Genomic DNA, 14241 nt, shown 5'->3' with positions numbered 1-14241 from the left:
TTCAGACATGTTAGGTAAAAAAATGAGAATAGCTGAGGATGGGATTATTGGGAGTTATACGCAATTTTTCCTCCAAAATATGACTGTTGTTACATATTGTTTTATATTTCATTATAAAACTAGTAGTCTGCTCAAATATTTTTACTGTGATCATGAGGCCAAAAGAAGAATTCTCAGCCAGCCTCAACTTTTATAACCTTAGGAGGAGAGAGTTAATGGAAAAAAGAAATCGTTTATTGATATGAGAAGCAATGTTATTCAGAAAATCATACCTGTTCAGTATTGAAATGCTATTGGCCATATTTTGGACACTGAGCAAATTTCTGTTTACCAGGTAAACAGGTATCTACACATATAAAGATGAGCTTGCTTAGGCAAATTGTAATTATATTTTTTAAACATTTAAAATTTCATGTATAATACTTGCTCGATGAAAAAGTTCATTTGATATAGTACAGTGACAAGAAGAGAGAAAAATCTCTCTACTGCTATTCCTGCCATTTTTACCCTAAAAGGTAAAAATACTACCAAGCTTGGGACAGAGCCCTCCAGACTTTTTTCCTATGTCTATAAACCTAAGTACAATTTTTACGTATTTAATAATCTGCTTCAAAATTTGCTTTAGAAAAAACCCAGTCATATTTTAGACAGTAGCATCTCCTTTTTCCCCCGGATTACATAGTGAACAATCTTAAATATCACAAGTATATGTCAAATAATGAATGTCTGGCAGTAGAAAAGAACGAAGTCCAGTTTTATTGACCACAGTTCTCTTTATATTTACATTTAGAAGGCTAATTATTTTTTACTTAAACTGAATTACAGAAATCTTGGTTAGATTAATGAGACATACCACTGGGATATGTTTGTAAATGGTAAAATGCTATAGGGTTATAATTTTATTGTAATGTATAATTACTGAGTAAATCTAAATTTAAGACATGTAAAATTAAAATATTTATGTTAATGTAAGTGCTTCATTGTTTTCTCAATTTAGAATTTAAAGGTAGAGTTTCTTTACTGAAATGACTGAAATAGAAAGGCACAGGATTCCTGAATCAATGAGTTTGCTAATTTTATTATCTTTGTAACATAAGAAAACACATATATCAATTTCATGCAGATTTTTAAAAGAATGCTAAAGGATGAATAGCATAGTCACATTCTGCTAGAACCTGGCACATAGTAGTTACTCAGTAAATATCTTCTGAATAGATAAAAGTAACCTAGTATTTATACTTATTATATAATATTTTAAATTTGTGACACCTATATTACAAGGAAACATTAATTTCAAGATTATTTTTATTTAATTTTTTGAAATTCATATTATTTTAACTATAAATAAAACTTGTTTTTTAAGGAGATGAATTAAGAGGAAAGGTATATAATATCATTCATTAGGAATATGCCATGAAATTTCTTTTTAAAATGGGACTATCTCATAGGGATTTAATCAGGGCTGTAAACTACAAGTTAATGTGAACTGCTTTTTATGGTACTGGCTGGAGAGAAACAGGGAAAAGTAATTTGAAGCATTGGATTCTTGCAAAAGGCAGTTAGCAAACTTGCAAAGGTAGCATTTAGTTTGGAGGCATCCAAGGGGAAAATACAGAGTTTTAGAGAAAATGGGCCAATGGAACAGAAAATAGATTTACATAAGCAGAATTAAGATGGTAAAGGCAAAAGATGGTTCTCCAAAAACAAAGTATTCTCAAGCGCAGAATGAAATAAAATCATCTGAAAAAGGAATATTTATTCGGTCTCTCAAGTGGAAGTCAGCTGTTAAGAGGATGGAGTAGGTTTTCACTTTTGAAAAGGAATCAGGATTGGGGTGGGAAGTTAGAACAGAAAAGCTGGTGAGAGGACACTGTCCCACAGAACTCTCTGGGGCATGTACGTGTAGACGTACAGGGAGAGAAGGGGCTGCTTTTTTTGGTAACCAAGTAAACATACATATGTGTGTGCATCTATATGTATACAGATACACAGGTATATTTCCTCCATATACCTTATCTATAATCTATATAGATTCTACTATATATAGATATAAATAAATAAATGTATGTATAGCATTTGAACGATAAACGGGATAAGAAAACTGTTAAACTGTAATTACAGCAATTACAACCTTAGGTCAAATGATTTAAAGGCAGCAGTGATGCACCCAAACAGTTGTATTATTAATAAGTCAGATGTAAGATTAATAACTGGGAAGGTTTCCGTAGTGTGCTGTTAGGAATCATTAGCGTGGAGACATTTATCTCTCATATAAACACCATTCTGACCCAAACACTATGCAAAATAGTTAAAATCAAGTGGAACAATATACACAATCATAAATCAACACTTTAAAAATATATTTTGAATTGTGGCCCTATTTATTTATGAAAATACCTTATATAATTAAGAATAATAAAATAGAATAGTTGTGGATAAAAATAGACTGTAACAATCTCAGAGGAGTAAAGGATGTCAATGTTACTATTCTCCAGAAATGAACTAATTGTTGCTGATTGAACCCTGAATTTGGAAATAAGTCCTGCAGAATTTTAGGCAAAAAGGGAAATAGGCTACTTAAATATTATTTACTTAAGAGCCTTCTTCCACGTAGGCAGGACAGAAATCACAAGTAAATAAAATTCTCTCATTTTATAAATTCTGACTACCCATTTACATTAAAGATTTATACTAGCTATGGTAATTAATAAAAAGGATTCTACTTATTTCCCAGTATTTATTATTTGGCATAAAATAGCCTCAAAATTTATTTGGAGATTCAATCTTTTCTTTAAATAAACTCAAGGAAGAATTTATTGCATGTATTCTTTTATCACAAAAAATCACAACTGATGTCAGAGATGAGAGGTGCATCTATACTTTATCGAAACTCACAGAAATACCACTGAAAGGACAATTCTAGTCTCCTATAAAACACTAGTACAGTAACAGCAAATGACAGCCCCACCACTAAATGTGGGCTGAATTCCTTATGCAAATAACGTGAGTATTTATCCGTGTGTTTGCCTGCTTAGATTATTATACACGATATATTATGCCTGCCTGCTTCCATCTTATCCCCTATAGCTACCTTCAATCATTGCTTTTATTTCTCCTGTCTGAAAAAGGATTATTTCCACTCCAAAGAGGTGAGCTTAGTTATTTACAATCACTAAGATAAAATAAAGTTAACTTCTGAAACAGCCAAAAAATATTTTGTAAATAACTATTTTAGACACAAAAGTTACTTTATTGAGAAAATACTCCTTAGGGACCATATGCCTATGAGCATATCAAACAATACTGAAGAAATAGAATTAAATATTAGAATATATTGAAATTAACATACTTTTCATTAGGATAAAAATAGTAAAATTATCAAAAAATGTAATTATCAGGGGACATTACAGTAACAAAATAAAGCACAGGAGATTCTTGGATGATAAGCCATCTGATACACATTTAGCCATATAGTTAAATTCAAGCTGGTTCGTATGATTAATATCTACAACATTATCAATTTCTCTGACACATCTGTGCTAAAAGCCAAGGTACTACTTCTAAAGACCACGGCAAAGACTGCCAACTACCAGTCTGCTTGCACCAGGAAAGAAAGATAAGAAAACAAGCAACCAAATCAGACGGTGAAAAATGATAAGTTTTCATTTTCTAAACTCCCAACATATTTGCAAGTTTCCTCTTCTAAAAATTGTCACCAGATGAATCGCCATAGTCCACTTGGAGTTAAAAAAAAAAAGTGTGAACACCCCTGTTTTTAGAGGAGACAAAATCAGGCACAAAATAGAGAATAAAAGTGTCATTAACACTGTGCTTTTTCACAAAGCCCAAACATCACACCTAACACTTGAACCTTGTCAGCAATTACTAAATACTCCAGTATTACGTCAATCTTAAAAGGAAAGAAAGGGAGAAGCAAGAGAGAAAAGCACATTACCACACTCCCTCTGAAGTCCTCAGGGAACTTGTAGACCGGGATCTTGGCTTCATAATAATGCTCATTTTGGGGGGAAAAAAAGAAAAAGAAAAAAAATCTTCTAGTATTTTGATTAATACATTTCAGCTGTGTTTCTACAAAGATGGCTTGAAATATATTCCATTTCCAAGGGAGGCTGCTTGAAGAAATCCAAATTTCCCAGAGTCCAACTCCTGTCCCCAGTCCAGCACAGAGGGAAACTTCTAAGACACAGGAACGTTTTCCTCTTTCATACTGAATTTACTCCAGCATTAGGCAGTTCGGAAGTGACAGTTTGTTTTCTGTTTTGCATTGCCAAGGGAGGAACTGGATTTTGAATCTATTCTTCACTGGTCACAAGGGCAACCAACACAGTGAAAGAGTTACTTGATCTCATCTTTTCTGCAATTCCGTAGTAACAGGCTTAAAGGGTTCTGACACTCTAAAAGTGCTCAGGTAGACAGAAAGGAAACGGAAAAAGACCGCGAGGTGCTGTAACACCGGAGAGCTGTCAGGGAAGTTCCATTTCAGGGCGACCACAGGAAAACACTCTTCTCCGGGGAGCCAAGAAGTCAGGGAAGGAACAAAGCTCTCTACACTTGGGTTGGGCCCACTGCTATACCTGTGAATGTAATTTCCGTTGTGTCCCCTGCTTAGAATCTGACTCCAAGCCTCTGTGAATGAGAACTATCATTGAATCTCACCAGGCAGAAACTATTCCTCAAGGGCTGTATGACGTCCGTCCGTAGGAAGGCAGTTCAAAACATAGCAGGGAAGTGAGAGAGTAAAAAAAAAAAAAAAAAAAAAAAAAAAAAACAGGCACCCAGCCGATCTAGTCAATTGCTGAAACTTACAAAGCTTAGGAGCTGACTCCAGCCAGAGACCAGGAGTGTAAACCAGCCAAGCAGACAGAAGACATCTCGAAACTTACAAAACCATTTCCTCCTCTGGGAAATGAGGTGTCTATGTTATTCAGGGTAAGTGTCCCTGGGCACCTTTATAAGGAACACACCCCTTTGCCATAGACTTGTTTATCTTCCCTCAAAAAAAAAAAAAAAAAAAGAAAGAGAGAAAAGAAAGAAAGAATCATTTTCTCCGAGTACTACACTGAGAACTAAAATTTCTAGTTCAAAGCAAAGTTGAGAGGACTTGGGGACTTAGCAGCAGTTCATTTTGAGCATATTTAATGAAATGTTACGCTTTGGGGATGTTTGTAGAGACGCAAACTGCCTCTTAAAAATTCAACAGAATGTAGCAGGCATAATTGCATCAGGTCCTGCTTCAATGTTTAACTGAAAAATCTAATGTATTGTTGCTGGACAAGTGGCTACACGAACTGAGGCCGTTCCCTTGCACAACATTTTCTAAACCTTATTTTTTTTTTGAAAATCATATGCAAATTCCACTGATTTCTATACATGAAGACTCTGGGTTTGCAAACTCCTAACAGCTCTTCAGTAAGGAATGAAGCTTATATCAAACCACCTCAACATCTCTCCTTGTTGTGAAGAGCAATCCCTGCCTCACTTCCTGCATCTGAAATAAAAACTGTTCTCTTGTAGTAGGCATAGTCTAAACTGATCCGAATTGCTTCTAAGAGAATGACCTCCTTTGCCTATCCTTCTGAACATTTGCACCAAGGCTAGACTTTCATCTGGGTGTGTCAACTTCAGTTATTTCACACGTAAATTATCAAATGAAAATAATTTCAGCATTCTGATTCCTTAAATGACATTAGTGAGTACGTTGGTTTTCTAGTCTGACGTGAAAGTGGTATTTATTTAGCATTTGCAGGCAGGATGTTAAAGTGCAATTGTGACCCACCCAAAGGACTTGGAAAATTAATGTAGTAAGGCATCTCGCCAGAGCTCTGGCTGCTTATTACAACAAACACTTCAGCTCCTCCCCTGGTCACACTTCAAGGTGCATTTATGATTTAGTCTCCTCTTAGTGACCCACAGGCCTCTCAAGGTAAATGCCAATCAATTGTTTGCCATATACTTATCTGCTTAAGCGGTTCAGTTTTCTCATGACTGTTCGTGGACATTCACATATTCTTGGCTCTGTCCCATGTTAAATATATTCCTGCCACTTAAAAGCAGGTTAACCAAACACATGTTTTTAGAAAATCGAAAGTTGGAGAGACCACTACTCATGTTTTGGAGGGAGGGGGCTTACAAAAAGAGCTTTATCTTTTTTCTTGGAATTTTAATGTGGGACAAAAAAATACTCAAATTGAGTAAAGTAACCAACTGCTATTGTTTATTTGAAGCTCTGTCCTCTTCCATGTATGGTCTAGCAAATATCTTCTGGTTGCCATTTTAGAAAGAAAATGATCGTGATTGCAAACTGTAATGTTGAAATGTTGTGTGTTAAATTCTCCTGAAAGAATCGGTCCTGTGTTCTACCATCCCCCAGAAGGCAAATCTGTCCCAGTGAGATTATGTCGCTCACTGCCATGCCCTTCCCATCACAAACACGTCTTTAACCTCTAGATTAGCACTGCCCTGTGTGCTGCTCATGTTACACATATTCCAAGAATCTGTCTCTGAAAATCCTAGCCCATGTGTTGGGTATCTCCTAAACGCTATACAACAGTCCCATAGTGACTAATACATCATTTTTGTCCCCAAAGAAAACAACTTGAAGTGGGGAATCTGACAACATCCGCAACTCACCAGAATACTCAAGGCTCCTGGACTGGTACCCTGAGGTTGCCATCACAGAAGAGAGATGAACAGCACTACCAGGCCACTGAGATTTACATTCGTATTTCTGCTTCTACCCCTAACATGTAAGATGACAAAATGATAATAGTTTTTAAAAACCCTATTAGTACTTGTTCAATATTACAGTGTTTTCTTCATTCTAAGGTAATTTTCACAGGAAAATTTCTGCAATAATGCTTTATAAGCCGAGTGTTGCATATTTTTTCCTCTGAAAAGCTTCTCAGAATGGAGAGGTATGACACTACCCCCCACCCCCCGCTGTTATCATACAAATATATGATGGTGTCCATGATCGCTAATGAGGATGCCTAAACCTGGAGAAACTGGACTTTAGGAATTACCTGGCCCTTATCTGCAGGGCTTTAGAGAAATTGCATTTGATCTAGAAGTTGCTATGATTTCTAACATTTCCCTGATGTATTGAATTACACAGTGTTGTACAGACATCTGACTGCTGTCACCACAACACTTCAAAGGACTGTACCACAGATGTGTAAGTTCATTGGTCCATCCAACTGTATCAACTGGGTTAAATCAAACCACTGTGTAGTATGATGTTTCCTAAACTTCAGTCTTTTGGGACACAACTCCACTAGTTTTGCCATATTGGCATCCAATCTGTACCATTACTTACTTGGTATTTTTCTTCATTGACTCACTTTTTTTCTGTAAGTTAAATGACATAAATTTAAAAGACACCTTATATTTATTTGATAAATGGGTTTGATATGCTGGTTACATTTTCCCCCAACATACAAGTATTAATAGAAAAAAAAGGGGTCCAAATATCACCTAAAATCTCTCCCATACTAATGGTGGCCACGAAGCAATACAGGCAACACTCATATGGAAAGCATCAATTGTATGCAAGTAGACTGGGGGCATCCTAAAACATAACACCCCCCCTTATCATTCAGTGGTGAGCACGACTTGTGGGACTAGTGATACTTATCAAAAACCAAGAATTAAACATAAACCAGTAACAGGAACCAACTGAATGAAATATTAAGGAATGCTTTTACTATGGAATTCAAGTTTTATCCGATATTATCACTTTGAAATACCTTCAAATCTCCTGTCCTCTGAATAAACTCTTATTTTCAGATTACAGTAGATACTCTACACTTCCTGATCTGTCATGGGCAGATTTTTGAAAGCCACGCTCTGATCTAACAAAATATGCAGGCCTGTCAAATGTGCTTAAATTCAGGACTGCATAAATGTCAAATAACTTTTTAGGAAAAAATGACCATGGAGCTGCAGGGTTTGTTTTTTTTTCTTTCTCTCTCTCTTTTTTTTTTTTTTACAGTTTCCTGGCATTCTACATTGTACTCTAATATTATTAATAAGAGCAAGACACTTTGAACTCTCATAGCATTTCCATGTTACTGAGGAATAATGTGGTATTTCCCTTATCTGGAGGGGAATTTGGAGCAGATTTAGAGCTGTTTCTCTTATCTCAATACACTCATTAAGTATACAACTGGATTCAAGGATTTTTCTATAAGCATAAACCTCCTTGGAGCTAAATTCCTTAACTTCTGAGCAAAATATTACTATATTTTGAAGGCTTCTGACCTTCAGGTTTCCTGCCTTTTATAAAATGTCAGGTTAGAACAATAAAGATCATAATTTTGATGTAAACCCAGTTGTTTAATTTTGCTTTTGTTGCCTGTGCTTTTGGTGTCATATCTAAAAAACTATTGCCAAGACCAATGTCATTTTTTCCTTATTTTCTTCTAGGAAGTTTACAGTTTCAGGTCTTATATTTAAGTTTTTAATCCATTTTGAGTAAATTTTAATGAATGGTTTAAGACAGGGGTTCCAGTTTCATTCTTTTGCATGTGGTTATCCAGTTTTCCCAACACCATTTATTAAAGAGATTACCCTTTCCCCAATGTATGTTCTTGGCTCCTTTGTTGATTAATTGACCATATATGTATGGGTTTATTTATGGGCTCTATTCTGTTCCATTGATTTATGGGTCTGTTTTTATGTCAGTATCATACTGTTTTGATTACTATAGCTTTGCAATATAGTTTGAAATCAGGAAGTGTGATGTCTCCAGCTTTGTCCTTCTTTCTCAGATTTGCTTTGGCTATTCATGCACTTTTGTGGCTCCATACGAATTTTAGGATTGTCTTTTTTAATCTCTGTGAAAAATGTCATTGGAATATTGATCAGTATTGCACTGAACCTTTACATCAAGCCAAAAAGCTGCACAGCAAAGGAAGCCATTCAACTAAATTCTTTTGGGTTCTGTATGCAATTGCAATGTGTGTAGAGGGCTTTCCCATATCAATAAGCAATTCTTGGACACCAGGGTGTCTGAGAATTCAATTCAATACTGACACCATTTACCTAAAGATAATATCAGATTCCACAGGTTAAGGGCTCAGTCCCACAAGACTGCCTTCTGCCCTTCCTACAGCTGTCAGCTGCAAGCCCTGGTTGTGCTTCTGAAAAACTGGCTATCAATAAAAGGTTCCCAGGAACCCCTCCTTGGATTTGATTAATTTGCTAGAGTGGCTCACAGAATTTAGGAAACTCATTTACTCACTAGATTGCCAGTCTATTACAAAAGGATATAACTCAGGAACAGCCAGATGGAAAAGATGCACAGGGCAAGGTCTGGGAAAGGGGCACGAAGTTTCCACACTCCCTCCTAGCTCACCACTCTGCCCACCTCTCCCCACATTCACCAACTCTGAAGCTCTTTGAAACCTATCCTTTCCAGTTTTTATGGAGGCTTCTTCATTATAAGCACAGTTAATTAAATCATTGGCCTTTGAGAACTGATTCAACCTTGAGCCCCACTTTCCCACCCCACCCCCAGGTCCATGTGGGACTGAAAGTTCCAGCCCTCAAAACAATTGTTTGGTTCCCCTAGCAACCAGTCCCCATCATTAAGTTACCTAGGGGCTTTCCAAAAGTTATTCCATTAACACAGCAAAAGACATCTTTATGGCTCTTATCACAGAAAATTCCAAGGGTGAACTAGAAACCAGTGGAAAAAGACTATATATATATATATATATATATATATGAAATTTACTTCAGTCATCTGAAGGACCAAATATATATTTCTTATAAATCATAATATTGATGAATGAAAACACAACCATGGAAAGCAAGAAGATATTTACCAACCATATATCTGTTACGGCATCAATATCTAAAATATACATGAAACTCATACAATTTAATAGCAAAAGAACCCAAGTAATACAATTAAAAAATGGGTTAAGGACTTGAGCAGACATCTTCCCAAAGAAGACAAACAAATGGCTAACAGGTACATTAAGAAGATGCTGAACATCATTAATCATTAGGGAAATGCAAATCAAAATCACAATGAGATTGTACTTCATACCTACTAGGATTTTTTTTTTAACTAAAAAGACAAGAGATAACAAATGCTAGCAAAGATGTGAAGAAATGGAACCCTTGTGCACTGCTGGTAGAAATGTAAAATGGTGCAGCCATTATGGAAAACAAAATGGAGTTCCTCAAAAAATTAAAAATAGAACTATCATTTAATTTAGCAATTCCACTTCTGGGCATTCATCCAAAGGAAAAAACAGTATCTCAAAGAGATATCTGCACTCCCATATTCACTGCAGCATTATTCACAACAGCCAAGATAAGGAAACAACCTAAGTGTCCCCAAATGGATGAGTAGATAAAGATAATATGTATATATATATATATGTGTGTGTATATATATTGATATGATATGACATATATTATATAGATACATAAAATAAATATTACTCATCCATGAGAAAGAAGAAAGTCCTGCCATTTGTGGAAACATAGATGAACCTAGAGGGCATTATGCTAAGTGAAATAAGTCAGAGAGAGAACGACAAACACTGTATGATCTCATTTATATGTGGAATCTAAAAGAAAAAAAAGTCAAACTCATAGAAACAGAGCATAGAATGGTAATATGGGTGGGAGGGGAGAGTGAGAGAGACTGGTCAAAGTGTACAAGCCTTCAGCTACAAGAAGAGCAAGTCTGGTGGGTCCAACATACAGCATAGTGACTAGTCAGTACTGTACTGTACACTTGCAGTTTCCCAAAAGAGCATTCTCACCACAAAAATGGTAACTAAGTAAGGTGATGGATGTGTTCATTAATCCAATTGTGGTAATCTCTTCACAATGTACACAAATGTTAAATCATCACACTGTACACTTTAAATATATCCAATGTAACTTTTCAATTATACCTCAGTAAAGCTGGGGGGAGGAGAAAAGAAGAAAGATTGACAATATTTTATAAAATATAATATCAATAAGCTTGAAATATAATAGCTAATTATACTTTAACAGTAGAATAAACTAAAAAATAAATATGAGAATACAAAACAATAACATAAAAAAAAGATATAAAAAAGAAAATCATCAAAGCCAAAAGCTGGTGCCTTATAAAGAGTAATACATTGGCAATCACCTAGGAATACTGATCAAGAACTAATCTGAGAAAACACAGATTGCCAGAATCAGTTCCTATGGACATACAAAATTAATGAAAATATATTACAGGCAACTTTATGCCAATACATTTGAAAATTTAAGCAACATGGGGAAAATACTTGAAACACAACTAATAAAATTGACAAAGGAAATAGAAAAACTAAATCATTCTACATTGATTAGAGAGCGAGGCTGTACTTAAGAATTAATTTAAAACAGTGCTGGAAGCGTCCCTTCCCTATCGCTAGTGGCGTGGAGCCGGCTGGGTGGGTCTGAGACCCGAGAACTGAGAGCTGCTTCGCGCCCCAGCGGCTGCGCCCGGCGGCTCCGCGGCCGCCACCAGGCCGCAGAACGAATGTACTGTGTTACACCGTGAGCGCTATGGATACCGTTTGGATTACCATGGGAAGAAGAGGAAGAAGGAAGGCCGAGAGGCTCGACGTTCAAAGAAGGCAAAAAAGATGATAGGTCTGAAAGCTAAGCTCTACCATAAACAGCGCCACGCTGAGAAAATACAAATGGAAAAGACTATCAAGATGTGCGGAAAGAGAAACACCAAACAGAAGGACGAAAAGACTCCGCAAGGAGCAGTACCCGCGTATCTACTGGACAGAGAGGGGCAGTCCCGAGCTCAAGTACTTTCCAACATGAGTGAACAACAACGAAAAGAGACAGCGGGGAAATGGGAAGTCCCGCTGCCCAGAGTTCGTGCCCAGGGAGAAACAGAAGTATTAACAGTTACTCGAACAGGAAACAGAAAGAAGAAAGCCTGGAAGAGGATGGTTACTAAAGTCAACTTTCTTGGAGATGGCTTTACTCAAAAACCACCTAAATATGAAAGATTCATTAGGCCAATGGGCTTACGTTTCAAGAAGGCTGACCTAACACATCCTGAACTGAAAGCTACCTTTTGCCTGCCAATACTTGGTGTAAAGAATAATCCCGTATCCTCACAATATTCAGATTTGGGTGTTATTACCAAAGGAACTGTCATCGGGGTGAATGTGACGAGTTAGGCCTTGTGACACAAGGAGGCAAGGTCATTTGAGGAAAATATGCCCAGGTTACCAACAATCCTGAAAATGATGGATGCATAAATGCAGTCTTACTGGTCTGATAGCAGTTACATACAAATAACTTCTTATAATTACTGAAAATTATATTATCAATCAGGAAACTATTACTGTGATGTTTCTGAATACTACCAATCAGCCTTACATGTCTGTAGTCATCAAGAAAACTATTCTATTGTTATAAGATAAACATTAAAATGGAAAACAAAACAAAGCTTAAAACAATAAAGCCTTCACAAATAAAAAATAATAATAATCACTATTATTTACTAATCACCTACTATGTACATTATATATACTGTCTTATTTACTCATCATAATTACTCTGCAAGTTAGGGGTGAAAATTTTATGAATAAAGAAAGCTAGTGATCTGTTCAGTCACATCACTGGTGGCAGAAAAAGTAACTAGATCCAGATGTATCTGACACGTGTGTCTGAGAGAGAGGAGTGGGTGGGGGAAGGAGGAGAGGAAGATTAAAAGTTGCTACTGTGTTTTTGGGAATTGTTTTTAGGCCATCCACCCGCCTTAGCTCAACAGTGGCAGTGAATACATACCCAGTGTAAATAGTGTACGTGTGCATGTCACAGGTGTAATGATGGACATATTTAATAGCCAGTAAATCCCAGATTTTCAAGATTTCCAGGATTAAACAATCTGAGTTCACTGTCCTTGTTTCTAATTTTTAGGCTCGTAAACACTATGATGAGGGTATATATGACAATATCACTAGTCTGTTAGCTGTAAAGTGTGATAAGGTCATTAGCCATACAGTGCATAAGGGTGGTTTGCTGTTATTTACACAACAGATGGCATTTTGATTGCCTTGTTGGGAATACTGGCTAGCAAATGATCATTTAAAAGGGGAACAACATGTGAGATTTCTGATAATGTATAGATTTCAACATTCATCAGCAAATTACATTGTCCATTAAAAGGTGAAGACAACTAGTTTTTAAAATTAGAATCAACATTTCTGCATGGGATCAGTAATATTGACAAGACATGCACTTTATAATTGACTTTCAGAATGCTGCACTAATTCAAAATATTGTTTTTTTTTAAAAACACATTGTATGGATCAAATAAATTATTTCACTGAAAGTTTCATAAGTGCTATTGTATTTCCTTTGTATTCTACCCCCTCTTCTCTATCTTTCACTCTTTATGTTCTTTATTCTCAACTTAAGTGCATCTTTGCAAATTTCACCTCATTCTTAAGTATTCAAATGATATTAAACAAATGCATGCAAATAGCTCCTCAAACGGGGTGAGAGTAACATCATCAAACTCCTGCGTTGATCCTTGACACCAGTTCGTATATGAGGTGGAACCCCAGAAGGGTGATGGGAGATTCTGGATGCATGGGTGAGGCTTGCGTTCCAGGAGATTTACTGTAATGTGTTTAGGTGCCCAGGAGGCATTTTATTTGGCCACCCTAAATGTCACTGCAAGATTTTTTTCCTCTGGGGAAGTTTGCTTTTTCTAGGGATGGATGTAAATCTGCCTGCTCGTGTTCTGGCATGGGCAGGAGAAGTGAGGTGGAGGTCTTACTGCTCAGGTGCAGATGTTTGTTTCATTCTCCTGTTTTACAGCCATCCCTCCTTCTCTCTCTGCCTATTATTCCAGAATCTCTGTCTTCCACAGAGAGGGATGTGGAGTATATTGAGTATATTGAAAAGGAGTGAGGACTTGTAGATGGGTGTACATTGTAAACATCTTTGTACAATCCCTATATTCAGAGCTCCCTCATGTCATTGATGTGAGGGATGTTTTTAGAGAAAAATGGGGTAGGTCTTTTAGTCACAATTTTAAAGCTGGCAATCTATAGATTTTACTTTAAAATGAAGGAATTAGCTATGCCTACCTAAGCCCAAGTATTTAAAAATTCTCTTTATCACATGACTAAATATATTTTGACCTTCTATAAGGATAGGTCAAGATTAAATATTTTATTGTAGTAAAATATACATAACATAACATTT

General features: G+C 36.2%; 1 protein-coding gene and 1 pseudogene across 9 annotated transcripts in view; one reads left to right on the top strand and one right to left on the bottom strand.

The window, feature by feature from the left end:
• PDE4D (phosphodiesterase 4D) overlaps nt 1-14241 on the bottom strand; it is a 679763-nt gene that overhangs the window by 249026 nt on the left and 416496 nt on the right. The window contains exon 1 of one of the 9 annotated variants that reach the window (XM_072958628.1): nt 3956-4755. The exons of the other annotated variants lie outside the window; for them this stretch is intronic. Coding sequence (XP_072814729.1) covers nt 3956-4020 — 65 coding nt within the window. The 5' untranslated portion in view covers nt 4021-4755. Of the gene's footprint in view, nt 1-3955; nt 4756-14241 lie in introns of those variants that run through there. 9 annotated transcript variants of the gene reach the window in all.
• On the top strand, nt 11581-12504 carry LOC102537066 (ribosome biogenesis protein NSA2 homolog pseudogene; annotated as a pseudogene).

This window comes from Vicugna pacos, chromosome 3 (genome assembly GCF_048564905.1).
Source record: "Vicugna pacos chromosome 3, VicPac4, whole genome shotgun sequence".
Classification (NCBI taxonomy): Eukaryota; Metazoa; Chordata; class Mammalia; order Artiodactyla; family Camelidae; genus Vicugna; species Vicugna pacos.
Note: the sequence above shows the minus strand (reverse complement) of the source record. Positions and strands in the feature narration are given on the sequence as shown.